The 26,838-nt window shown below is 47.0% G+C and overlaps 1 protein-coding gene across 2 annotated transcripts; it reads left to right on the plus strand.

Annotated features, from left to right (window-relative positions):
- The first annotated feature begins 445 nt into the window (after positions 1 to 445).
- On the plus strand, positions 446 to 25,360 carry LOC142894386 (protein AF-17-like). 2 transcript variants are annotated; one of them, XM_076035593.1, is made up of 20 exons: positions 446 to 889; positions 1,753 to 1,832; positions 1,945 to 1,999; positions 2,094 to 2,203; positions 7,648 to 7,751; positions 8,842 to 8,935; positions 9,201 to 9,311; positions 10,377 to 10,466; positions 10,818 to 10,965; positions 11,105 to 12,010; positions 13,005 to 13,204; positions 15,752 to 15,869; positions 15,986 to 16,052; positions 16,372 to 16,520; positions 19,066 to 19,266; positions 19,851 to 19,927; positions 20,441 to 20,766; positions 20,852 to 20,942; positions 22,278 to 22,487; positions 22,571 to 25,360. In XM_076035593.1, the coding sequence occupies exons 1-20, from the start codon at positions 781 to 783 to the stop codon at positions 22,604 to 22,606; spliced, it is 3,282 nt and encodes a 1,093-aa protein (XP_075891708.1). In that variant the 5' UTR covers positions 446 to 780; the 3' UTR covers positions 22,607 to 25,360. The 2 variants fall into 2 exon arrangements, with proteins under 2 accessions (XP_075891708.1, XP_075891707.1); XM_076035592.1 differs by having other exon boundaries at positions 447 to 889; positions 20,390 to 20,766.
- The last annotated feature ends 1,478 nt before the right edge of the window (positions 25,361 to 26,838 follow it).

The following is a 26,838-nucleotide window of genomic DNA, read 5'->3' on the forward strand; positions in this document are numbered from 1 at the left end:
GTTAAAAGATGGGTTTGGGGAAATAGTCCAAGTCAGCTGGAGTTTAAAATTGAATTGAATTTAAGGTATTGATTTAGCCACAATTAAGAGTTTTTATGCAATAAAATTAAAATGAATGTAGGCAGTGTTTCAATGGAAAATGAATAAAAACAATAAAGTCACTAGTCAGTGATGAAGGTGTGTCTGCCACACTGGATGTTTTTCATATCGGGATGGTGAAATACCTTGTAATTGTTCCCTCCTTATTTTGCAGATGTCCTGAAGATGGCGCTGTTGGAGCAAGAGAGCCAGTGCGCAGCAGCACAGCGGTTTTCTGACCGATCGGTCCACATGTTTTCTCCATCTTATTTTGAATTAAGCGGCTGGACGAGACAAAACCCCTTCCTCCGCATACAGCCACACAGAAAAAAGATACTATGCAAAGTCCGCGACAGCGATAGAGAAAGACTCCGGTGAGGAGGCGACACCGTAAACAATAATAACTTGATACCTTTGCCTGCCTGCGACTTTTATTCCGACTCGGAGGAGCAGCTCTGAGCATGCGCACTGCATCGGCGCTGAGGGGACGGGGAGGACATCACGGAAAAACGTAACAAGCGGCGGCGGCAGCGGCGGCACCACCACAAACCCCACGCCGACATTTAGCCAAAAGAGAAAACCCCGCCAAGACGGCGAGCCACGACTATGCCCGGCGCGACGACCACTTGACAGGCCGGGCCGAGGTCTGAGACGGTTGGCGAAAGAGGGGGCGCGAGAAGCATTTCTTCATATGGGCTCAGCATGCGGGAAATGGTCGGAGGCTGCTGCGTGTGTTCCGACGAGCGAGGCTGGGCTGAGAATCCGCTGGTGTACTGTGATGGACACGGCTGCAGCGTCGCCGTTCACCAAGGTAACGTTAGCCGCGGCTAGCGGTCCGCTCTCCCCGCGGCGGCGGCAGCTGTTTTGGGGGCGGTTGTCCCGGCGGCGGCCGGAGGCAGGCAGCCAGAGGTGCCGCTCGGCTCGGCTCGGCGTGGCTTCGTATGTTTTCGCCGAATGTCTCTCGCTCTCCCTCTCTTTCGCGGTCCCTCGCGCCCGCTGTCTACGTGCGCGCCCGTGTGGGAGGAGTGGGTGGGTGGGTAGGGTAGGTAGGCGTGCGGTTTGTTGTTTCCCTCCGCCGCGCACACATGATTGAGCCGGGCGGAGTGACACTGATGGCGCCTGGACGGCAACGCAGGTTCGCCGAGCAGTGAGAGCTGCTGTCTAGACCCGCCGGTACCCCCACCCCCTTACCCCACGGTAGACGTGCGGCTTGCTTGCTTGCTTATTTATTTATTTATTTATTTATTTATTTAGCGACACAACAGCGCCGGCGAGGCCCCGCCGGTTTTGGCCACAGTTACCTTGTGTCCACTTGGCTTTGTTGCTGTAATGAGACTGGGAAGGGAGGGGGGGCTGCTCACTTCTGGGATCAAATATCAGAAGGGAAAAGGGGGAGAAAAATCAGGCCCATGCTTGGACTTGTGCCTTTAGTCGGACCTGAGGTTTTGAGGGGGAAATGCAAAGTGATGCAAAATGTTTTGAGAAGCTGTTTTAACCCAGATTACATCAGTTAATGGAGTGTTCACAGTAGTGCTTAATGTCATTGACCGTCAGTGCTCTAACTATAGAAATGTGTGTTCAACTCATCTTTGTGAAAATTGTGAGGAAAAGAATTGCGGGGGAGGAGGGGCGGCACTGCAATGTTGCTGAGCGTGCCGTGTGTTTGTGTCCCAGCATGCTACGGCATTGTCCAGGTGCCCACGGGTCCATGGTTCTGCCGAAAGTGTGAGTCACAAGAGAGGGCGGCGCGTGTGGTGAGTACACCTACCAACCACAAGACACACAAACAGGTATTTCTAGTCCTGCCTTTTCCAGGCCATCCTCGCTGAACCCTGACTTCCCTCTGACACCCTTCCTGTCCCCCAGAGGTGTGAGCTGTGCCCCCACAAAGATGGTGCCCTCAAGAGGACCGACAGTGGAGGTTAGACTCTCCGTTGTACTGCATGATGAGATCCTTTGGAGTTTTGTTTATTGGCAGGGAGGTTTTGAAATCTATTTTCCTATCTCCTCCTCAGGGTGGGCCCACGTTGTCTGTGCGCTCTACATCCCCGAGGTGCAGTTTGCCAACGTTCTCACCATGGAGCCCATCATCCTGCAATATGTCCCCCATGAGAGATACCTCAAGGTACACACATCCACGCGAAAATGGCCACAGCACACTGAGAGTCCTACTTTCCTTAGAAAAAAACTATGAAGATCTCATTCTTTTCATACCAAATGGAAATATGACAGTTTGGGAAAACAAAGCTTTTATTTTGACTTGGATCACAAGTTTCTCCCTCAGTACATCAAGGTTGATTTTTACCAGACTTTCACACCTGGAACAAGTGCGTCAGCTTATAATGGTTGTGCAGAGGGCATGTCATGTATCCCACAGCAACAGTATCAACAACAATGGTGTGTGTTGTTTGACAGACAAAACAATTATATACACGGTGATCTTAAAGACTGCGTATGGCTCTGTGCTGCGGCTCTGCCGGGCGAGTTTGGGAGCTGCTGTTCCGTCTTCTTCAGTGAGACTCAAACATCTGTTGTACAGCCTCCAGCTGTCCTGCAAATATCTTAAAATACTTCCCAAACTGGTCATGTTTCAACTCTCCCGTGAGGAGCCGAAACTCGCTCTCTATCCTTACTTTGTTGCAGGGGGGCTGGTTACCTAGAACCGTCCTCTCAAAACTATTTCTAAATTAGATTTCCTGTGTTTCTCTTGCACTTTCTTATAGTTTGTTTACTCTGCATTTGGTTGTATAAAGAGCCTATTCTGCCTCCCTCGCAAAGCACTGCGATTGGCTCCGTTGTTCGAGTATAGGCCCGTCTACCACTGAACAATTATCTAAGATGGTGAATGGACTGTTACTGTTACAATGCTTCTGCTGCACCTTAATGGTAACCCAAGAGCTTTACAGTGGCCTCTCAGTCACCCATCCAAACACACTCACACCCACCAGTGGTGGTTGCTGCCGTGCACTGCTAATCATTGGAAGTCCTGCTGGTCGGCCAAACTATATAGCGCAACAGCTTTTTTTTTCTTCTTCAAAATTCTGCAAATGCAAAAGTTGTAAATGCAAATACAATCTGCATTTTGATTCTTAAATTTTGCTCCCTTCACAATTAGCTTTGAGCACTTAAATTTAAAGGTCTTTTGTGAACAACTGGTTCACAATTAACAAAAACAAGGCAAGTTCAGTATACTTTATGAAAAATAAATGAACCTTTCCTTATTGCTTACAAATGGAATAAATGTAAACTCTTCTTGCTGTTGCTGTAAACAGACACCAGCCTAACTGTCATAATAAAACAGTCACGACAGTGAAATAGCTTGGCTGTGATGAGAAATTGAAGACAGAAAAGAAAAGAAAAAAATGTCATGGTTCCTTGAACTCAATCTAAATTAGTACACAATGTAACTACTCATTGGCGTGTGTCACTTTCAGTCCATACTGTATTATTCAACCGACATGTTCCACTCTAAGGTTTTTCTTTAGGAATATCAGTTGATCCACATAATCAGGGTGAAGCAAACTGCGCTGTGCTGGAAGTTACAGTACAGCGCAGTGCTGTAACTTTCAGCACAGCACTCCTTCCGCTGCGCCAGAATTCAGGAGTCCGGCCGTGGCCGGTGTTCTTTGTTGTTGGGCACTTTTGGCTGTACGAATAGCCGCGGAACGATGGTGTCTTTCACGCTAGACTTGAAGTGGCATGCACCTCCGTAGCCGGCTCGCGCAGCGACCGTTTCGGCGTCTGGTCTATTTTATTTTTTATTATTTTTTTTTTAACTGCGCTGTGCTGTAAATTCCTGCACTGCGCTGTGCAGCGCTGTATCGGTCTGTGACGGGACGTAAAAACCGATGCATCTAGATTTAATCCCAAAATTGCATCGATTCACGGCTGCTCTACCGATGCACTCGCATCGTGCCCGCGCCTGTCCGTGTATCGATACGTATCGGTTAATTTTCCCATCCCTATCATACAGTGATCAGCACTGTTACCTCACAGCAAGATAGTCGTGGTTTCCAGTGGTTTCCAGTGACTGTGTGGTTCCCTCCAGCTACTCGAGGTTCCCTCCTACAGTCCAAAAACTGGCATGTGAGGTAAACTGGCAATTCTGAGTGCGAGTGCAAATGGTTGTTTATCTTTTTTTTAATGTGGCCCTGCGATACACCATAGGACTTGTCCAGGGTGTAACCCTGCCGTCACCCAGTGACAGCTGAGATAGGCTCCAGTGAACCTCCTGGACCCTGAGTGCAGAAGAAGCAGGTATAGAAAGTGGATGGATGGATGGATTCCCCAGCAGCTACAACAAACCTTCACAGCCATCAAACTGTGTATGTTTTCACGGACTCTGTCACTTTTTCCACCGACAGGGCCTCGGAGAGACGGAAACTCCCCTGCAGTTACGCTAATTTGAACACACATGGAACTCCGTGTCCCTTTAAGACATGGGGGAAACGACACAACTCTCTTAGCAGGAAAAGCTTTTTTGTGTTTTTCTTTCATTTTTCTGCTCCACATCATGGTTGCGCTCCCCACCTACGCGTAACTTCCAAATTGAACGCGGCGAGGTCCCGCCTGCTCACTGGAGGGTTGTTCGCAGTCATTCTGGGAAGTGTGGGAGACTTCCAGTTAAAGTAGATGAGGCAGGTCAAGGGAACAACAAAGAGCCACAGTACAGTCATCACAACAAATTCATTGTAGTGTTGGGTTCTTTTTTTTTGCGTGGAGTCACAGATTCTTTGCAGAGGGTATTTGCAGGAATTCTTGGTCTTTGTGAGTTGGTTGGTTGTGGCCTCTACAGTCGGGAATTATTGTTTAAAAAATGATTGAAGCAACAAGCGACAGAGATTTCTAATATCTTTTCTTAGTCCTCAGCATTTGTAATACATACTTTTTTTGGTGCTCTGCTGAGAGAAAACTGACCCCACTAATCAGTTTTTGTTTTGTTTACACATTCAGACTTCCTCCTGAAATATTCTGTTCAAGTCTATTTTTGAATATGTATTCCAGGAAACAGTCGACGCCACAGACTTACAGGCCGGTTTCAGTTTTATTGTTTGTCAGCTGTCCTTTAACCTCCTCTTCCTGCCTGTGAACACTTCGAAAGTCTTTTCTTGCACTGTCAAAAGAGGAAAGGTGTTGTGTTCTCTGTCAGTACATGTTGGATAGAGTCTGATCATTTCACAGGATCCTAAGTACTTAAGCTGGTTGGACAAGGTAAAAAACTCTTGGCACATTGGTTCTGTGGTGGCTCTGCAGCCTCACAGCAAGAAGGTTGTGGGTTCAATTTCAGCTTGGGACTGTGTCGGCGTGGTACTCCTGGACCTCCAGAAACACATTAGGCTAACTAGCGTCTGTGAACTGACTGTAGGTGTGAGTGTGGATGGCTGTTGCCCTGCGAGGAACTGGTTGTTCTCCAAGGTGTCACACTGCCTTCACCCTGGAACGGCTGGCAAAGTATCCAGCAGGCCGGTGACCCTGATTGTAGATGATGTTAAATTGTTTGTTTTCATGATCATTTTAGCTCTAACTCTTGCACACAAGGGTCACTAACGTGGTGGCCGTGGGCACCAGCTAGCGCCCCCCAGGGACCACTTGAGAAGCCTGCAGGCCTGCTCGAAAAATAGCACAACTCGTTGAGCTGCGTCTAAAATTCAACTTTATCCAACCTTGTTTAGTCATTGTTGATGATTATTGAGAACTCATTAACCTGATCAAATTTTTCACATAGATCAGTATCATTAATAATAGTGTATGACTGAGAAAGTTTGTTATTTCAGGAGAGTGTAGCAAACTGGTTGCCCTTCACATGACTCAGGACCCATGCAGTAGCTCTGGTTGGTGACCCCTGGTCTAGCAAATGTTGCGAGCTGTCCACCAGGTCATTATTTGTTTTCGACTGCACTCCAGCACAGCAGTCTAACGCAACCGATTCTCCAAAAAGCAACTTTACAGATCTCCAGAAAAACAGCATTTTTAGCTCCTGATTCTTTTTGTTTGATCTGCTACATGCCCGGAAGAAACGAGCAGCCTTCCAGGGTGTCTCAGGGGGCGCCAGAAACAAAAACACCTGGCTGCAGGTGCTGTGACTCACCTGGCAGAGGCGTGGGTGAGCCATTGCTGCCCTCTGTGGCATTCCAAAGGTTGCGTTTCTGTGCGAGTTTGTGTTTTACCACTCGTTTTCTAAAAAGTGGAACGAGAGAAAAAAAAAACACATTGAGGAAAATAAATGTTGGATGGGCTGTTTGGTTTGTTTAGTCATTGCTAGAAAACCTCGGGACCTTCAAACGATCGCGATGACTCGCGGCCGCTGTGACTCATCGTCGTCCGCAGCCGCCGGCTGCCCTGCTGCGCGTTTCGCTCCGGCCCGCCTGCGTTCCTGCATGCAAGCAAGCGTCCACATGTGTTTGTGTGTTTGGGTGCCCGGTGTTATATTACTCTGTCAGCAACAGTTAAATTGCACGCAGCCCGCTCGCCCCCCTCCTCCTCCCTCTCCTCCTCCACTTCCCCCCACCGTCAGAGCCATTCATCCAGATTATGTTGCCCCGCATTCCGAGACAGCGTCGGAGTGAAGAAGAAGGGATGGGGGGGGGGGGTCAGCGAGGAGCGGCTGTGCACGCTTGGCGTAGCCGTGTGTCTGCAGGGCCGAGAGTGGCCGAGGAGGTGGGGAGCAGGACGGAGGGAGAGAGGAGAGCAGGAGGAAGAGGAGGGGGAGGAGGGGTTGAAGCAAAAAGGTAAAGAGCCCGCTGTTCCTTTGTCCCGCACCTGTTGCTAGGCCTCTTCCAGCCCCCCCCCCCCGCTCTGGCTGCTCGGCTGCCTCAGCAGCGGCTCAGGGGGGAAGAGAGAAAAAAGTACAAAAGCAGCAAGTTTTTGTGTATTTGTGTGTGTGTGTGTGTGTGTGTGTGTGTGTGCGTGCGTGTGCGTGTGCGTGTGCGTGTGCGTGTGTGTGCGTGCGCGCGTGCACATTGGTGTCATCATTCACATGCTGGTGAAATGCGATGTCGCCTTCACGCAGGATCCGGCGCTGTAAATCGTCTCATGGTCATTGTGAAGCCCACCCAGATTATTCCGCACCTGTACGCAAGTGAAATGAAACTCCCGCTCGATCGTGTGGGTCAGTCAGAGTGTAACAGTTTGCACACAAAACTATAAAGCGAACCAGCCACAGGCTCTTTGTTGTCCGTTTCCCTCCCTCTTGAATTCCCAACATCTGGACAACAGTTTTCCTGTACGGAGTGGCCAGGGAAAACATACTATGTATTAAAGCTTCCCATCTGTTGTACTGACAGGCAAAACATCCTCGTCTTTTTTTTTTTTTTTTTTTTTTTTTTTACGGGCCGGCCCGAGAAACGAAAGGGTCTCTTTTATCTCCCTGACACTGCAATCAGAGCGGTTCACTCCGGCGGTCAGCTAATACGTGTGTTTACTGCTGCGCCCGTTAGCTTTACTGCCTCAGACGACTGGACTGCACAGACCATAGCGGAGTTTGGCACAAGAATCTGATCTTTTGCCCTCTCTCTCTTTTTCTCTCCCTCCCTCCCTTACTCCCTCCAACCCTCTCCCCGCCTTCCTCAGACCTGCTACATCTGCGAGGACCACGGGAGGGAGAGCAAGGCGTCCTGCGGCGCCTGCATGACCTGCAACCGGCAGGGCTGCAGGCAGGCTTTCCACGTCACCTGGTACGCTGCGAGAACGAGACGCACGCAGTCGTGCTAATGAGTGAATGCATCGACGAATGATGTGTGGAAAACAAGGGGAGAAAAAACTCACAGCGTTACTAATGGAGAAGAAGATAGCTGCCACGGTAACATGGCGAGCGCTTCGCTCGAGGTTCTAAGTCGCTCGTGAGACTTGAACTTCGTGGAAGACCGTCGTCACAGTGCTGCAACTGAACTGAAGACAGCCTGAGAATGAAATTTAGACTGATTGCCTGACACTGCGGCAAAGCTGCTCTATGTGCTCTGCTCTTTGTGCAGTTAACTGCTGATCAGCACAACACTGGCCTGAACTAGCAGGCAGTTGGCAATTTGGAATGTAGGCAAAAAGCACTTTTGGACACGTCACAGGTTTGTGATGCACCTTCCTGAGCTAAGAACCAGTCTAAAGTCTCCAAGTGCAGTTTATTCTAGTGCAGCCAGTCACCAACCTTTACCCACATGATGCACGTATACAGTTTTGTCCACCTCAGAGCTGGATGTCGCAGCAAGGTGACGTCTCTTTCAACACATCCACACTACAAGAACTACAAGAGTTGACTTTTTTTTGTCAGCAATAATAAAACTAAATCATTTCAATTTGTGTGTAAGCCTCTGATGTAGCCAAGCCTTTTGAAACACACAAAACATTCTTTGGCAGATATTTAATGACAATAATTGGGACTAAGTAAAATTTTGAGTGTGTCCGAAAACTTTTTTCCACCACTGCAATGGTCAGCTGGCTCATTATAATCAATATTTATGTCAATCCCTGTTTTCTCACTGACGTCTGATTGTGAGGGTAACGTTGGTCAGATCCACCTTCTGGGCTGCTATTGACATTTAATGGTACAGTGTGGGAGAGATGAACACTAATTCCTGAAATGAATAATAAAGAACTTGTCAGCGTGAAAGGAAAGTTAAGAGTGTGTGGCACAGATTTGCGTGTGCACAGCTCTGATCCTTTATTTGTCTTATGAGCGATAACAAAAGCGCTCAGGTAGCTCAGGCCACATCTAAGTGCTCAGTGTCACAGTGTATATGTGTGTGTGTCTGTGTCACCCTCTGTGCACAGTGCCCAGATGGCAGGTCTGCTGTGTGAGGAGGAGGGCCCCGGAGCTGACAACGTGAAATACTGCGGCTACTGCAAACATCACTATAACAAAATGGTGAGACGGTCTGTAAACACTCGCAATGACAGCACAGTAAAAATAGTAGCAGATGAAAATGTCCGACTGACACGCTGAGGTGTCGTCACTGAAAATGAAAAACGACTTTGACGGTCCTATTTTTAACATCACTAGAAAAGCGTGATTGGCTCGGCTCTCGGTGTGATGAGACCATGGCTTCAAAACGGATATTTTTGTAGGCAGCTAAAATTGGTTCCAGGGTTTTCATCTGGTGGTCCATCTGACGGTCCTTTGGTTTTTACAGCAGAAGAAGCTGCGCTCCAGTGAGAACACACAAAGCAGCACCTTTGCTCATTCCAGGGGGCGCTCTAGCTCTCCATCGCAGGACAAGCATCACCACCACAGACAGAGGAAGGTAAGAAGTGCCGAGTGTCTGCAGAACTGCTGTGGGGAAGCCTTGAGGATGATCCAGCCAATTTTAGATTTGTGTGTGTGAGTGTAGGTGTTCAAGTTTATTCTGCACATATCATGAAAGCCAAGCGGTGCCAGGGGTGAAGCGATGCCCAGAGGGGCTCATCACAAACTGAATAGTCAAGTGTAGGCTAGCATCAGCGTGCAAAATACATTAACCTATGAGACCCCCTGACAGCCTCAAAGCAGTTTTAAAGGGGTTTCATATGTCTTCATAAAGCTAAAAAAAATTCTATATCTCTTGCTGCGTTTCCATTGCCCCTAGAATTGCACAAAACCTAAAATTCGCAATAAAAAACAGGTAATGGGAAGACCTACATTTCTAAGAAAAACCTCTCAAATAGCGCTAAAAGGTTAGTATCGATATATCGCAAAAGTGTAATGGATGTGACGTACGTAATCAAAGAGAAAAACAAAACAACCATTCTTGAAAGTAGACAAACGTAAACAAACAAAAGCAGACATAATTCTCGTAAATCTCGCCAGACGAGATTTTACCAGAATTACAGCTTATGTGCTTCACACCATTCAATGCAAACACCTGCAAATCGCAATTGTACTTTGTTGAAATTTTTTAGAAATATCACTTTTATTTTGGGAAAAACTGTCATGGAAACGCAGTCAACGTTAGAGATCCTGTCGAGTGTTTCGCACACTGGCTAGACTGGCTAACAATGAAGATGAATATGTTGCTATGGTGTAGGTAGTGATAGTGAGAGGTAGGTTAGACAGGGGGAGACACAGGTGATCGGTGAAGCCACACAGCTTTGCAACCATCTATCTGTGTGTGAGTCTACAACAAATGAGTTTTTGGTACAGTGATAGAAAACTGTTTATCTGCGACTAGATCGATTTTAAAATGATGATCCTGTTTTTTTTTTTATGAAGATTCAACACTAATTTACTGTGAAGTCAGCATTTTGTAAAGTCATTTCAAACGAATGTGATTGCGGGTGCCAGGTTTGTGTGGTCAGGATCAAGTCTGACTCTGTTTTGGTGTCCATTGCAGAGTCACAAAGACAAGAATCGGCAAAAGGAGCGGCACAAGAAGTCGTCCGACAGCTTGTGTTCCTCTGTGACAAGCAGCACCATAGAGAAGGTAGGAGGTCCTGTAAGCCACCACTGCAAACTGTTGTATAAAGGTTTGGCTTTAATGGTGTGACTGTATATCTTTGGTTGTTTCGATCAATTCTGGAGAAAATCTTCAGAAAATCTAATGCACCGTTTCAAACAAATCCATAATTGTGAAAAGCCTGGAGGCAGATTTGCAGTGAGTCTCAGTTAACACAACAGCGCCCAGTGTGTTTTGACTCCTGGTGGTTTGTTTTCTTTTACGCAATTGTTGGATCTTTCGCAGACATGATCGGCAGCGAAAGAATGAACTTGAGACGCATCACTGAATAACAGCAGCGAGTCGGGACATCAGTGCGATGTGTTGTTTGTGTTGCAGTTGTCGTCCAGTCACCACAGCATCAAGGACGGCGAGGGCCGCTCCAAGAAGCTGAGCTCGCACGGCCACGGCCACCGCAGCAAGAAGACAGGGGGCGCCGGCGAGGGCCGCTCCTCCTCCTCCTGTTCCTCCAGTCCCTTTAACACAGGTGCCAGCCAGCCGGTCGGCCAATCAGATGCTGCGTTGCTGCTGTGTTGCATTAAACCAGGGGTGTCAAACTCAAGTACGCAGAGGGGCCAGAGTTTGACAGCTGTGCGTTAAACTATTTTGTGCTTCTCCCCCTGCAGGCTCCCTCTCGTCATCGCAGGACTTCCACCAGTTCTCCTCGTCGTCCCGCCTGGAGCGCGACCACGAGCGAGGAGGCGACGACCACGGCGCCGAGGAGCGCAAGGAGCGGCGGCGGAGAGCGGCCGTCCAGGAGGAGGAGGCAGAAGAGGAGGAGGAGGTGAAGGAGGACAAAGACGAAGATGAAGAGGAGGAGGAGGAGGAGGAGGACAGCAAATACCACAAGCCGCCGGCTCTGACGCCGGCCGACGGCCCTCTGGGCGGCCCGCAGGGTCACGACAGGTCGGAGGGCAACTCCAGCCCCTTCGAGAACAAGGTCACCATCTCCACCTTCGGCTCCATCATGCGCATCACCTCCTCGTCCAGCCTGGGCGGCAGCAGCAGCAAGATCCGCAAGATCTCCAACTCCTCCTCCTCGGGCGACTACAAGCCCCCCAAGCCGCTGTGCAAGCCGCTCAGCGCGCCGCCCATCCTGGAGGAGGCGGAGCCCCAGGGGCCCGAGGCCCCGCCTCCGCCGCTGCCCCGCGAGCGCCGCCACCGCAGCAGCAAGAAGAGCAGCCACGGGCCGGGCCGCCCGCGCGGCAGCAAGAACCGCGAGCGCAGGGCGGCGGAGGAGGGGGGGGCGCACGGGCACCACCACCACCACCACCAACCCCACCCCCCGGCCCCGCCTCCTCCCACCCTGACCTCCGCCCTCTATGCCGGCCCCTCCCCCCACCTGCACCCCCACCCCGCCTTCCCCTCCTCCCTGACCCCCCACACCACCGTCTCCTCCTTCTCCTCCACCACAGTCACCTCCTCCTCCTCCGCCTCCACTTCTTCTTTTTCCGCCTCCTCCACCTCCTCCTCCTCCTCCTCCTCCGCCGGCAGTTTTTCCACCAGTCGCGGCAACTCGCTGCTCGGCTCCGGTGAGTCTTTGTCGCGAGCGAGAGGGCGCACGTGTGGTTTCTGTCAAGCTTCCTGCCACTTTCAGAAGAGAGAGAGGAAAAACAAACTGCACTATCAGTTTTCACTGCGTCTGTGTGTGTGTGTGTGTGTGTGTGTGTGTGTGTGTGTGTGTGTGTGTGTGTGTGTGTGTGTGAGTGTGAGTGAGTGTGTGCGTGTGAGTGCGTGTGTGAGTGTGTGCGTGCGTGCGTGTATAAGTGTGTGTGTGTGTCTGTGTGCGTGCAGTTGTGTGAGTGTGTGCGCGCTGTAGTATGTGTGTGTGTGTGTGAATGTGTGTGAGTGTGTACGTGCGCAAAGTTGTGCGTGTGTGTCTGTGTCTGTCTGTGTGTGTAAATGAGTGTGTGAGTGTGTGTGTGTGTGCGCGCGCGCAGTAGTGTGAGTGTATGTGTGTAGGTGTGTGAATGTGTGAGTGTGAGAGTGTGTGTGTGTGCGCGCGCAGTAGTGTGAGTGTATGTGTGTGTAGGTGTGTGAATGTGTGAGTGTGTGAATGTGTGTGAGTGTGTGAGTGTTCATTGGCATCTTGTCTCTGAGGTGTTGAAATGTTTCCATTACACATGTGCAGCGTCAGCAGCGTCAGCAGCAGCAGCAGCAGCAGCAGCAGCAGCAGCAGCAGCAGCTTATCTGTGTATCAGGAGCTGCAGCAGTGAAGCAGGACGGAGCCCCAGCAGTCAGGACGAAGGGCCGCTGCTCCTCCTCCTCGCCCTCACTCACTGCCTTTGAAACTGACAGCATTAGACAGAGTTATCTGGCGGCTGTATTTCAGCTCCTCGGTGATGTCGCCCCAGATTGTGGCTTTTTTGGGGTTTGGGCGCCTCACACGTCTTCACTGCTGGATTTCCTGCCCCGCTTTACAAACACGTCCTCCCACGCTCGCAGGGCGGCCTCAAACGCCTCGTCTCACTGCTTTCAGATTTGATGACGGTTATCTTTTCTTTTTTTTTGCTCCCCCCCCCCCAGGCATCTACTCCAGTCTCAAGGACCCTCTGTCAATGGGAGGCGGCGGCGGCGTCTGTAGTGCCCCTCTTGGCAGCGGGGTGTGTAGCACCTCCCTGTCCCTGGGAGGGGGCATGTGTAGCACCCCTCTCTCCTCAGGACTCCTCCAATCCCACGTCTCCTCGCTGTCCCTCCCATCAGTCAATGCTGTCTCCAACACGCAGGTGACTACAAACGTGGCTCAATCACGACAAGATCACAATGAGACGTTCAGGTTTTCGATGGGCTGCTTTGTTGTTGTTTCCAAATGTGAAATTGATGAGATTGATAAATTACTGATTATTGGCTGCCATGATTTTTAACTTTACTTTGATTCAATGGACTGCACCTATACAGAGCTTTCCAGCACCTTCGCTACAAAGTGCTTTACAATGGCCTCTCATTCATCCATTCACTCACACACTCATACACCAATGGGTGGCTGCTGCCATGCGAGGCACTGCCAGCCCCACTGGGAGCAATTTAGTTTCGAGTGTCTTGCCCAAGGCAGGCAGACTGGGATGGAGCTGGATTTGAACAACTTTTCGTTCATTGAACAACCCGCTCAACCCGTATTAACGATGTAATAATAAATGCTGACTTTAACTTTAAACTGATTCAATTATTGGCAAAATAATCCATTAAGTCTTTTGTCTAGATCAGGAGTCACCAACCTTTTTGAACCTGAGAGCTACTGCGTGGGTACTCAGTCATGTGAAGGGCAACAAGTTTGCCACACTCTCCTGAATTAACATAGTCTCTCAGTTAGCCTGGAGTTATACAGCACCTTGCAAAAGTATTCACCCCCCCTTTGCTTTTATCTATTTTGTTAGATTTCAGCCTGTAATTTAAATGTTTTTCATCTGAATATTTTGTGAGATGGATCTGCACAAAGTAATCTAAGTTGGTGAAGTGAAATGAGAAAAAAATATATAATTTAAAGAATAATTTAAAGAAATAAAAAAGTGGAAATTGGCATGTGCATATGTATTCACCCCCCTGAAGTCAGTACTTTGTAGAGCCACCTTTTGCAGCAATTACTGCTGTAAGTCTCTTCTGATAGGTCTCTATGAGCTTGCCACATCTTTCAACTGGGATTTTTGCCCATTCCTCATGGCAAAACTTCTCCAGCTCCTCCAAGTTGGATGTTTTCCGCTTGTGTACGGCAGTCTTCAAGTCAAACCAGAGATTTTTCAATCGGATTGAGGTCCGGGCTTTGACTAGGCCATTCTAGCACATTTAACTTCTTCTCCTTAAACCATTCATGCGTAGCTTTAGCAGTATGCTGCGGGTCTTTGTCCTGCTGGAAAGTGAACCTCCGTCCCAGTCGCAAATCACAGGTGGACTGAAACAGGTTTTGCTCCAGAATGTCCCTGTATTTAGCACCATCCATCTTCCCCTCTATGCGGACCAATTTCCCCGTCCCTGCTGCTGCAAAACATCCCCATAGCATGATGCTGCCACCACCATGTTTCACTGTGGGGACAGTGTGCTTGGGGTGATGGGAAGTATTGGGTTGCTGCCAGACATAGCGTTTCCCTTTGTGGCCAAAAAGTTCAATTTTAGTCTCATCTGACCAGATCACCTTCCGCCATACATTTAGGGGGTTGTCCACATGCTTTTTGCCTTCTTATTTTTAACACTGAGTAAAGGCTTTTTTCTGGCCACTCTTCCATAAAGCCCAGCTCTATGGAGTGTACGGCTTATTGTGGGTCTATGGACAGACACACCAGTGTTTGCTGTAGAACTCTGCAGCTCCTTCAGGGTTACCTTTGATCTCTGTGTTGCCTCTCTGATCAATGCCCTCTTTGCCCGGTCTGTGAGTTTTGGTGGTCGGCCCTGTCTTGGCAGGTTTGTTGTGGTCCCGTGTTGTTTCCATTTGGCGATTATAGATTTGATGGTGCTCCGGGGGATCATCAAAGATGTAGATGTTTTTTTATAACCCAGTCCTGACTTGTATCTCTCTATAACTTGTCCCTGACTTGTTTGGAGAGCTCCTTGGTCTTCATGATGTGATTCTTCTTGCTAAGTAGAGTTGCAGCCCATTGGGGCCTCTCAGAGAAGGTGTGTTTATACTGACACATCATGTGACACAAGTGGACTTCATTGAACTAATTCTGTGACTTGTGAAGGTAATGGATTGCACCAGCACTTTTTAAGAGGCTTCATAGCAAAGGGGGTGAATACATATGCACATGCCAATTTCCACTTTTTTATTTCTTTATTCTTTTATATTTTTTTTTCTCATTTCACTTCACCAACTTAGATTACTTTGTGCAGATCCATCTCACGAAATATTCAGATGAAAAACATTTAAATTACAGGCTGAAATCTAACAAAATAGATAAAAGCAAAGGGGGCGTGAATACTTTTGCAAGGCGCTGTATATGATTATTAATGATACTGAACAATGATCATGTTAATGAGTTCTGAATAATTTTCAACAATGACTTAACAAGGTTGGATAAAGTTGAATTTTAGACGTAGCCTAACAAGTTGTGCCATGTTTCGACCAGGCTACTCATGTGGTCCTTGGTGGGGCCAGCTGGTGGCCCCTGGTCTAGAGCCTGGAGAGATGCAGCTCAGTGATATATGGACGAGTCTCTCATCAGACTAAGCTTTACCTCAGGGAATCATATAAATACTTGGAAGAGTGCAGCCGTCCTCTCCAGATGTCATCGTTGGTTGATTTTTGCATTGCCTAGCAGGCCTTGATGTCGACTGTCTCGCAGGTCCATCCAGGTTCCAGCTCCTCCTACAGCCTCACCTCCTCTCAGCCCTTCGCCAGCTGTCTCTCCACAGCCCCGACGCTGCCGCCACTACTGAGCCAAGCCCAGACCTCACTGCCAGGTGAGGCCTGGACGGAACTCAGACACCGAAACAACTTTACATTAAACACGATGCTAGTTTTGTCTTTCATGACCACAGTCATCACTCGGGTCACGACTCTCCGCTTCTCTTCTCAGAATCCGACCTCGATGACTGCCGCTTCCCATGTCAGGGAAACTCGCCCCGAGAGAGTCTTTCTTCACAGTGCGTCTCATTTCCCCTTTTTTTTCTCTCTTGTGTTTTTTGATGACTTAGTGCATGAAGTCCCCCCCCCCGAACGCGTCAAAGCAGGAGAAGTGTTCATCGCTTTTCTCTGCGCTGTCGTTGTCGTCACTCTTGACGTCTGTTGCCAAACGCAGCGACAGGAAATGGGAAATGTCCGCCGCAGTGACTGGTGGGGGAGGCGGTGAGGGGAGGGGTCGCAGAAAATGCAGACCACAGCGGCGGTGTCGAGTCGGGAGTTCCTCAGCCTCGGCTTCCTTCGGCGGTGACTTTTCTCTCTGCTCCTCCTCCGCCACCGCAGGTCTCCCATGAGCTGTCTTCCTCTCCTGTTCGACCAGAGAGACGGGCTGGGTGGGGGGGTCCGAGCCCGGCCCGAGAACGTCCCGCCGGCCAGCTCTCACATCGAACTCCTGCTGGAGAAGCACGGCAACGGCGAGATGGGAGTCAACAGTGAGTGAGACTCCCCGAAAGTAGCAGCTGTGGGACAGTTTAGTTTAGTTTAGTTTAGTTTAGTTTAGTTAGTTTTTATTTTTGCACAATTTAGAAAGCAAACAAAAAGAAACAGGATTACAAATTATAAGTAGTGCAGGGAGAGGCAAAAACCCCAAAGGCTTATTTGAAGCCTCCACCTAAAGTAACATTAAATAATTTAAAATTTACAAAAGTTATGAGAAACTAGAAATTGAAAATATGCAACACATAGAAAATAGAAAGAAGAAAAAAAGAAAGTAATTTAAATAGAAAATGCGTGTGTGTGTGTGTGTGTTTACTCCAGGGATAATGACAAAAAACAAAAACAAAGGAATGAATGAACTGATTAAAAAGAGTTACACAAAAATAACATGAAAAGAAAAGCTATTTGAAAACAGCAGTTAAATGGGAATGAGAAACGTTGTTGCATAATTTGCTTCCTGTGTACCTCTGATAGAAAAGATGACTGAGGAAATGGGAAGGGAAACCATTTGCACTTTACAATAACGAGCCATTTGACAAACCCGGTGATGCTGAGACGTAACTTTCTGAAGTGCTTCCAGCAAGGCAGGTTTTGAAATACAGGATATTCTCTTCACATGATTAACTCAAAACACAGAAACTACTTTAAACATGTGGCCGTGGATGTCTGCTCCCCCACCACACCCCACCCTCCTCCCAGTTCATTAACTCGCCTTCTTTTCAACTTCTGAAGGGAGATCAGTCGACTAATTTCCGCGGGCAGTAAATTCGAAGCGACCTGGTGGCGCGCATGGTAAATTTCATATCGTCCTCCTTCAAAATGCTGCCGAGTTCAAACGTCTCAAAGTCTTAAAATCAAAAATCTTTTTCCTACTCTGTTGTTGAAATTGCATTTCACTGTATACCACATGTATGCCGTGTACTCCAGGAAAACACACACGCACTAGATTAAAATAGCTCCAAGGTCCGAGGTAGCAAATCTGGATTGGTTTAGGCTGCAGCTGTATCATTTCCAGTGCGGCTCAACCCAAAATTCAACCCGAGCGGGAGCTCAATCAGCCCCAGAGAATTGAAACCACCTGTGCGGCTGCACGGGACTGAAAAAGCAGGCCGAAGAGGCGAGTCGCCTGCTCTGCGTCATCGTAACTCCTTCATTCTGACGCTCTAAATCAGCGGAATGTTATCAAGCAGCTCTGCTTTCTGTCCCCGCTGACTTTTACAGTGGCCTGTTAACGAGGGCAGACGGCAGCAGAGCTGAATGAGACATTCCCATGGTTGACTGTGAAGAAGCCCCCGCGGCGCTCGTGGGGCACTTTTGTTCCAACAGTGAGCCAACGCTGACTCCGGCTCATCGCTTCACAGCCGTGTGCTCACGACTCCATTCCGTACACTTTGAAACAGTTTGGGGCACAATGCTTCATGCCAGTTTGTTAAGGCCATGGCTGCCTCCACTCTAAACCCCGTAAAGCCTAACGGCGCTTTTGGCCTCAGACCAAAGACGACCATCGTGCCAACATCCCTGGTCCTGTTCAAAGACGCTGGTCGTCACAGTCTTGCTACCAAAAAACAGCCCACGGTATTAAATTCTGCCCGTGTCAGAAACCGATTGTCTCACAATGTGACAGCTGTACAACTCACTTCTGCTAAACAACCAATAGAAATGCAGCAGGAAATGAGGTGATGATCTCATTGATAAATTGATTTATATTGTAGTAGTCATCTCAAATATGCACTTTTTTACCCATGTCGTGACTGTTGGTTTGTCATCCATTGTAGCATAAATGATAATTCTTAGCAGAAGCGAATAAATACGAACCGCTAACTCTTTATGATATAAATACCGCCCCAAGTTCATTGTCTCTCTCTTCCATTTTGTTTGTATAAAAAAAACGTCTTTCTTCTGTGCAACTACAACAATGTTTAGAACAGGGGTCACCAACGTGGTGCCCACAGGCACCAGCTAGCTCCCAAGGACCGCATGAGTAGCCCACGGGCCTGTTGGAAAAATAGCTGTAGCTTGTTGGGCTGTGTCTATTCATTTTCATCCAAACATGTCAAGTCGTTGTTGATATTTATTGAGAACTCTGCAGCGTGATCAGTGACTAAGAAAGTTTGTTATCCCAGGAGGGTGACGCAAACTGGTTGCCCTTCATATGACTCGAAACCCATGAAGAAGCTCTCAGGTTCAAAAAGGTTGGTGGCCCCTGGTTTAGAAGCTGAGTTTTTATTTTTGTTTTTGCGGCGTGGATTAATTGCGGCGTGATAATTTATTGACGTACTAGTAGCCTGCGATCTAGTAAATGCTCAAGTGTATGAGGATCCACGTTGCACAGTGCGGCACCAGTCCGAGGCCAAGTTCCGACCACATCCAGTGCTCAGGTGCTTCCCATGCGTGCGTGCAGGCAGCATGAGCACCCCAGCGATGTGGTATTATTGTATGTATGTCCAAATGTACAGCACTTTTGCTATCACTGTGGTTTTTAAAATGTGCTGTATAAATAAAGTTGATGATGATGATGTAACCTCCTTTCCTCCCTTGCAGTCGTGGAGATGCTCCAGTCGCTCCACTCCCTACAGCAGGAGAACCAGCGGCTCCAGGACCAGATCCTCGGCCTGACGGCCAAGAAAGATCGTCTGCAGCTGCTCAACACCGAGCTGGCCGTGCCTTTCCCTCCACACTTCCTCTTGCACCAGGGATCTATGCATACCTCTGCCCAGATCAACTTCCTGTCATCCACCCAAGGTCAGAAGCACCACCGTCTCCTACCGGTTCTCGCACGGGAACAGCGCATGGCCGCTTTTGCGTCCTTCATCTCTGCAAACTTAAAAGCAGCAGTTGATGTTTGTGTCTTTTGTTAAACTGCACTGCAGTTAGCTGACGTAACACTGACGAAATGTTTAGAATGTTCTGCTTTTGGATGGAAATGCAGAATGGACTGTAACCTTTATAACTTTTTGAACGTTCGTGTCTCTTACAAGGTGACTAACCTCAAAAATCACAGGCGCAAGTGTCTGATCTGTGAGTGGCCGGTACTAATGGCAATTTGTGTTCATCATACTGTTCACATTTTGACATCACGAGATGTAAAAGGCACCCATAAAGGTCATGTGACAAGTTTTTGAGGCGCAAACCTTTTAGTTGTGGTATACCCGACACTCTTGTCAGCTTAAATTTCACCTGAAAGTCAAATATCCCCAACTGACTTTTTGTGAGTTGTGTATCCTCATCATCCAGTGTAGCACCTTATCAGAGCACTACTGCAGGTTTTGTGACCAGAGTGCCCATTATCATTTTTCACAGTGCACTTTGCACTCTTCTCCCTGCAGACGCCCTCAGCACCAATAAGAGCCCTCTGTCCAAAGGCTGCTTCCTGAACGACACCTCCTTCGTTACCTCATCCGAGGTGAGAACCTGCACAAACCCTCCCACCTCCTGCCATTGACTGCAGAAGATGGAAGATGCAAACGCTCCCGGGGAGGGAAGCCAATGCACCTTGGTCGCCCCCTGGCGGTGGGCCAGAGCATAGACGATAAATGGAGAGAGGATATGGATACAAACGCTTAATGATTTTTCCCTTTTAAGACTTATTTGAATGGAGTTATGTTGCAGTTTAAATAGCTAATGTTATTAAAACTCTTGTCATTTAATTATTTAAAATATTCATAACCTTGAATGAATAATTAGACAAGCAGTCGCTCAGGCTCTGCCGACAGATCGTGTCGTTAGCACCAATGGCACACGTCTGGACGTGCACATCACGTGCGTGTCTGGCCACAACCCGTATTAACCCTCACAACAGACACAACTTGAATGATCAGGTGCAAAGGCAGTGAATCCTATCGTGCATGAATATCCTATCTTCCAGGAGCTGCTCTCTGGTAGTCTGTCCCGCAGTAGCTCCTCCCTCTCCTTCCAGAGCACTCCGCCCCCTCAGCAGAGCCCCGCCTCCTTCAGCCAGCCCCTGCTGAACGGCCTGAGTCGGGGTCTGGCTCCGGACAGTCTGGGCAGTCTGGGGAACCAGAGCGGCAGCTCCTCTCTGCCCGGGGTGGGCGGGCTCATGGCGTCCGTGGCCGGAAGCCCTCAGCTGAGCGTCAACGGCGTGCTGGGCGGCCTGAACGGCGTGATCCAGTCCCCCGCGCAGAACCCACCTCAGCCCACGCTCCCCGCCCTGCGACCCCAGCCTCCGCCCCTCAACCCGCAGGCACTGGCGCAAGGCTTCCAGCTCCCCAAGAGCGCGAGCCCGTGCGTACGCAGCGCAAACTCCAAGTTCCATTGTGGTTTTTGTGATGGAAGCAGGTGTGTGATTTGTGCGCGTCGTCTCTTCCAGCTCGTCCCTGTTGTCCGAGCAGCAGAAGCAGCTTCTTCTTGAGCATCAGCAGCAGCTCCAGCAGTTCATGGCCTCGCAGAACTTCACTCCGGTAAGGACGCACAAACTCCCACATGCAGTTTTTTTGTTTGTACTTGAATTATTTCAGTTTGTAGGTACACCACTCACTAAAAGGCACAATTTCAGAATGCACTTCAACTTTTATTACAGGTCAGGTTTAATTTGACCTTTTCTAAACTTTTACATGCACATGTCCATTTTTCCAGTGTTTCGTTACTTGCGCAACCAGCTCTTCTGTACGTGTCGACTAACAGTGTCTGATCCGTGAGGGCACCACTAATGTTTTACTGCAGTCATAATTTGTATTCAAACGGTCCCCTTCGCCACATTGTGATGTCATGGCACAACAACAGTGCCCTCTAAGGAGGTCACATGACAAGTTATTCCGACATTTTGGATGTGGTAAACAACACACCATCTGTAACTAGAAAAAAATGGCTGTTATGTTGTGCCCTTAAACAGGGGAAAATAGCGAGGGAAGATATGAACTAACAGGTACTCTGCTCTCACCTTCACTCGTCTGTATTGAGTGAGGGAGAGGAGCGAGATTCCACCTAGCGGAGCCCTGAGGCATTACCAACAGATCAACGCACAGCAGATCGATGCCAAATTCACTTACGCAGCACTGGCTGTTTAATATTCACAATAACTGTAGCAAAAATAGCACAAATGACAATGAACTCATAAGTATGAATTATGTTCTCTCAAAAATAATGGCTTTTGTTAATGTAAATTCTTATCTACCACAGTTACAAATCCTCTGACGAAGAGTATGAAAATATTCAATTTAAACTACAATATCAAATATTAAGAATCAGACCCTACATGCATGCCAGTGAATTTTCTTTTCACTGAGCAAAAGGAAACTAGTTACAACGATCTATTGATGTTTCTATTTGACTTGCAAACCAGTAAAGTCGAGCCAGCTGGTGAGTCTGCAACTCACTAGTTGTGCTTCCATAAAGACTTTACTTTTTGCTTTAGGTTAAAACATCACTCATTCAAATAAGCATCCAAGTTTCACTAACCCAGATTTTAATTATACCTTCTTTCTTTTTTTTTATTACCCCAATTGCATAAACATCCGCAATGCTGCAGAACTACTGGGATTTTGGCACCAAGTCTCTGTTGACAGTAAAAGTTCTCTGGAATTCTCTGTGAATGGGAAAGAATGTCCAATTGCTCCCATCTTATTGCTATTATTTCCAAAGGTCTTCTATTGGCTCTTTACCGGACGGAATTCCTTAGTTATGCAAAATGTTAGCTAGTCGGATGCTTCAGGTTAACATTCTTACCCACATGTCTGCATGTGACCAGTCTCGGGGGGGCCACATGCTCAGAGTGCAGTGTCTTCTCCCCCCGCCAGGAGCAGCAGGTGGCCGTGTGCCAGATGCTGCAGAGGCAGCGGGAGCTGCAGCGCCTCACACTGTCGGGCGCCCTCGCCTCCACCCCGAACTCCCCCATGATCGCCCAGTCGCCCGGCCTGCTGTCCTCGGCCACGGCGTCGCCCCTGCAGGGCGGCCAGGCGGGGGGCGGCCTGTTCGGCCTGCAGGACAACGCACTGCACAAACCAGGGGTGAGTGGCACCTCCAGAGTTTCACCAATCCTGCCATCACCTGAGGTGAGCCTCGTGGTGTAACCTCTTGCTGTTTCCCCCAGGCTGCAGGGGAGAAGGGCGGAGACAAGAACGGGTGAAGTTTGTTTTCGCGCTGGAGCAAGAAGCAAGGCGCGGCGGCCTGCTGGAAGATGCGTGATCCATGTACATGACTTCTGAACCTCCTTCCTTCCTTCCTTCCTTCCTTCCTTCCTTCCATCATCTTTCCCCCGTACACCTTCCTTTTATGAATGTATCACAGGACAGAGTTTGTCGAGGTGAAGTTGTTTTCACGGTTTGGAATATCAGATGTTCTTCTCATAGAATTTTTGTGTAGGCAGCTTTTAGAGATCATGTGTTGAAAATGTTCTCTACTTAAAATTGCACTAATTAGCCAGACCAATGGGGGCTGCTTTTGAGGGGAGGGGGCGGAGCTCCCTCCTGGGTCACCCCACAGGGTCTGTGGAAGCCCTCGAGGTTTAAAGTGTGGACTTTGAGGTCGGAGATCTCCAGCGCTGACTGACCTTTTTTACAGTTTCCCTCCATGTCTCGATTCCGCTTCCATTCCGCCGCCGGTCAGAATCAGACTCCTGCCACTTTTTTCGCAACGCGAGCTGTCTTCCTCTCTATTTTGTTTTTTTTGTCTTTCCTTTGACTTCCTCCCCCAATTGCATTTCACCCAGCTCCTCGATGCGTCACACCTCCTCACATGCACTTATTATGTATGATAAATATACTGTCGTTTTTTTCTATGTGTGGTTAGTGGCATTACAACGTTAAGCTAGTTATTACCTCAGATCTTTCTGCCACCTTCATCTTTTCTACAGTTACATATCTTGTGCTGACTCCTAACCGCGAAGCCTTCACTGGACATAAATCACCGGCAAAAAAAAAAAAACAATCTCGGCATATTAAAAATTATGTAAATTTAGAAGACGGTAAAAAAATGCACCAAATTTCCCATGAAAGCATCCACCAGTGGCTGGCGTCAAACGCTGCTCGGCCGGATTTCATCCCAAACCACCTCAAGAGTTTCTAAAGACTTTTATATCTTTGCAGTTGCTGGCGAGATTAAGCAGATGAAACCAAACATTTGGAAATTACAAGTTAGGAAATGATTTGTTTATATCCTAAACGAGTGTGCACTTTTGCATGGTAGTAGCTAACAGGGGAAATTAGACAACAACACAGTACTTTATACAGGTTACTTGGTACTTAAAAGGCCACTAGGGCCTGACAGGTTTTTTGATTTCTATGAGTATTTTTGCACTTCCCGTCTCCTCCTCCTCCTCTTTGACTGACAGTTATTTTCGTACGTCGATGTTCTTTTCACGTCCAACGAATAGTTGTTCTTTTAGCAATACTCGATAGATAATGCCTTAATGATGTTATGAGTTAGAGAGAAAACTGCGAGCCCAAAGGCACCCTCTCTTGGTTTCCTTTGATAGTGATTTTTTTAAGCTGGAAGGTGAAACTTATAGAAGAAAAGGGGAGAGGAAAAAATAATTGTTTTTACCTTTTTCCTTAGCCGACTGATGATTTCACAAGTTGAAATGTGTGAATAACCATAGAGGTAAACTGAAGTGTCAGAGCATTTTTTTTCTATTGTTATTATTATTATTATTATACTTTGTGTTCTGATGCAATGTTCTTTAGTTGTCTGTGCTCCAGAGAGAACTTGGAAACAAGGACCTGTGTGTGTCATAGGAGACGGCCGCCATGTAAAACTATCATTAATGTGCAACCTGTGTGGTGTCTAGTCTGTCCGTTAGCAGCTGAGCAGATAGTAGTTTACAGACGTTCTTGGCGTTGACCGTCGCGGTGGTATGAACTCATCGTCATGAGGCACGGCGACGTGCAGACCGGGATTCTTTTTTTCCCCCTGCCTCGTCCCGCCGTGCCTCGCTAATCACACGGTCCTTGAATCAAGTTTCTCTTCCGTCTCTCGAGTATGTACATCATAATAGGCCTCTGTTAGGAATATCTCTCCGCCTCTGTTTGCAACCCTGAACGTGATCTCCCAAACATGTGATATCTCGATTGTGTGGTTCTTGTTTTCTTGTTTTCTGTTAGCAGCTGATGTAGAAAGGAACTTGGAGCAGCTTACTGGTCAGTGATAAATACTGTAGCAGCGACAGAAGGAGAATGTTGATGAGGACACGGGCCGACACGTCGACATGACTGCATTTGACCAAGTATGTCTCAATTTTGTGAGTCCAGACACACAACCATGTCCAAAGGACTGGCTGAAGGATTTCTGAAGGTTTCTTTCTCGTGTTGCACTGGGGCATTTGCCGCCCAATTGATTATTATTATTATTTTTATTTTTATTTTTATTTTATTTTTTACCATTTCAATTTTGTTGGAATACAAGTTTTATACTTAAATATGTTTGTGTAAAAACACGTTGATTCCTTTAAAACTTTGAAGTTTGGGTAACCAAGATAATCCATGTCTGAATGTTGTACTGTGTATCTTTCTTACTACATTTAAGCACCTGGCTCTGGATGAGGGTCTGATGGAGAATTAAGTTACTTATTGGGATATGAATTGCATGAAATGCAGTGACGTCTCTCTAATGTATTGCTGAGTACCAAGTAATAACTATGCATAATTTTAAATGCATTGTTCCCTGACTAGAAAAAAAAAAGTTAAATGAAATGAGCACTGAATTTAAAATAAAAGGACAAGCATGTTGTCATTGTACAGTGTATTTGTTGGACAGAATTGATTGAACCTAATTTGACAATATTAAGATTAAAATCCCTGTAAAGTATTTTGATATTTTTGTGTGTAAAATTAAAGGATGGATTAAGACATTTTTTTGTCAATAAATGTATTTTACTGAGTTGTCACTGTTTTCCAATGGCGTTGTCATTCGTCACCTATCTAGTGGTTTTACTGACAGTGACAGATTCATATTAAGCTGACAGAACCTCTGTGTAAAGTAAGTATGACATAAGTAACATATTTTTCCAACAGGCCTCTAATTCAAGTTAAATTAGTGAAGAAAGTAAGAAATGGGTTATTATTTTTTTTATTGCACTGGAAACTTGAAATTTACAGAAGAATATTATATATATGTGATACATTTTAAATACATATATATATATATATATCCCAAGTATAGCCTGTGGATTCAGATATTTGTATTTTGAGTATTTGCTGCAATTTGTAGTTTTGCTGACTGGGCTTATTCTCAAACCACTTGTTACTTTTACTCTGTCACAATGCATCCAGAAGCAGGATCTTAGAAGCTACACTTTGACCTGAATAGAGCAGAACTTCATCCATGTTCCTCGGTAATGTTTTTGTTATTTTTACTTTGCTGAAAATAACTGCTGTGAAATCACTGAAGTTGGCACAGATTAAATCGAATTTCCTTTGTTGTCATCATACAAGGTGCATGACGAAACTAGCCGCATCCTCTATAAAGTATATACACATTTAAAACGGCATAAAAGCGAAAATTGCAGCAGCATCCTCTAAAAAGTGCGTACTCAATAAAAACACAACTTAAAAGCAGCAGTGATTAAAAAGAGGAGTTTAAGTCCTTGTCTCTGTAATGCAATAGAATACAAGATTACATGACCATGTAAATCCTCCATGAAACGTATAAATCGAGTTCTCAAAAACGGTTACACAGAGACTGCCAAATCACAAGGCATTTTCTTTTTTCTTTTAATGTACTATTACATGAGTACAATGGACAACAAGATGGATCAAATACAAAACACAAAAATACAAAAAAAAATACCAAGTTTTATGCCTGTGACGTCACATAATTGTGAGATTCATATTTTATGTAATTTACAAAAGTTTGTCCTTTTAACTTAGGCATGGGCAAACTATGGCCCCACATATGCATCTTTTTAATCCAGCCCACTGTACTTGAAGAAATTATTTTAATAGTAAGTAAGTCATAAAATAGCTGAATTTCATCCGTTTTTTCAGTGTTTTAAGAATCATTTCTACAGAGAGCTAAATGCTGTGAGGCTTTTTTTTTTTTTTTTTGCAACTTTGCCTTTTTATTTTTATTTTCAATAGACATTAAAGCACATGTTTTCTACATATCCCATGATATATTTTTTTATCCTATGAGGTGGGTCCCCAAAACACTATCCATCTGATCTGCTCCTACACCGGCCCCTCTGTGACATTTTACAACCCATTGTGGCCCACCACCAGTCACAAAGTTTGCCCACCCCTGTTTTTCACGCATAGGGGGATATTTACATGTTGCACATTCTCCTGAGTGTAAAACAACAAGATGGATTCTTGTGGTCAGAGTTCTGATCCTTTCATTTGTCAAAACGCTGCATTTTACGAGCTG

This window comes from Nelusetta ayraudi, unplaced genomic scaffold, assembly GCF_046127955.1.
Source record: "Nelusetta ayraudi isolate G7.1 ecotype Tasmania unplaced genomic scaffold, CSIRO-AGI_Nayr_v1 ptg000004l, whole genome shotgun sequence".
NCBI lineage: Eukaryota > Metazoa > Chordata > Actinopteri > Tetraodontiformes > Monacanthidae > Nelusetta > Nelusetta ayraudi.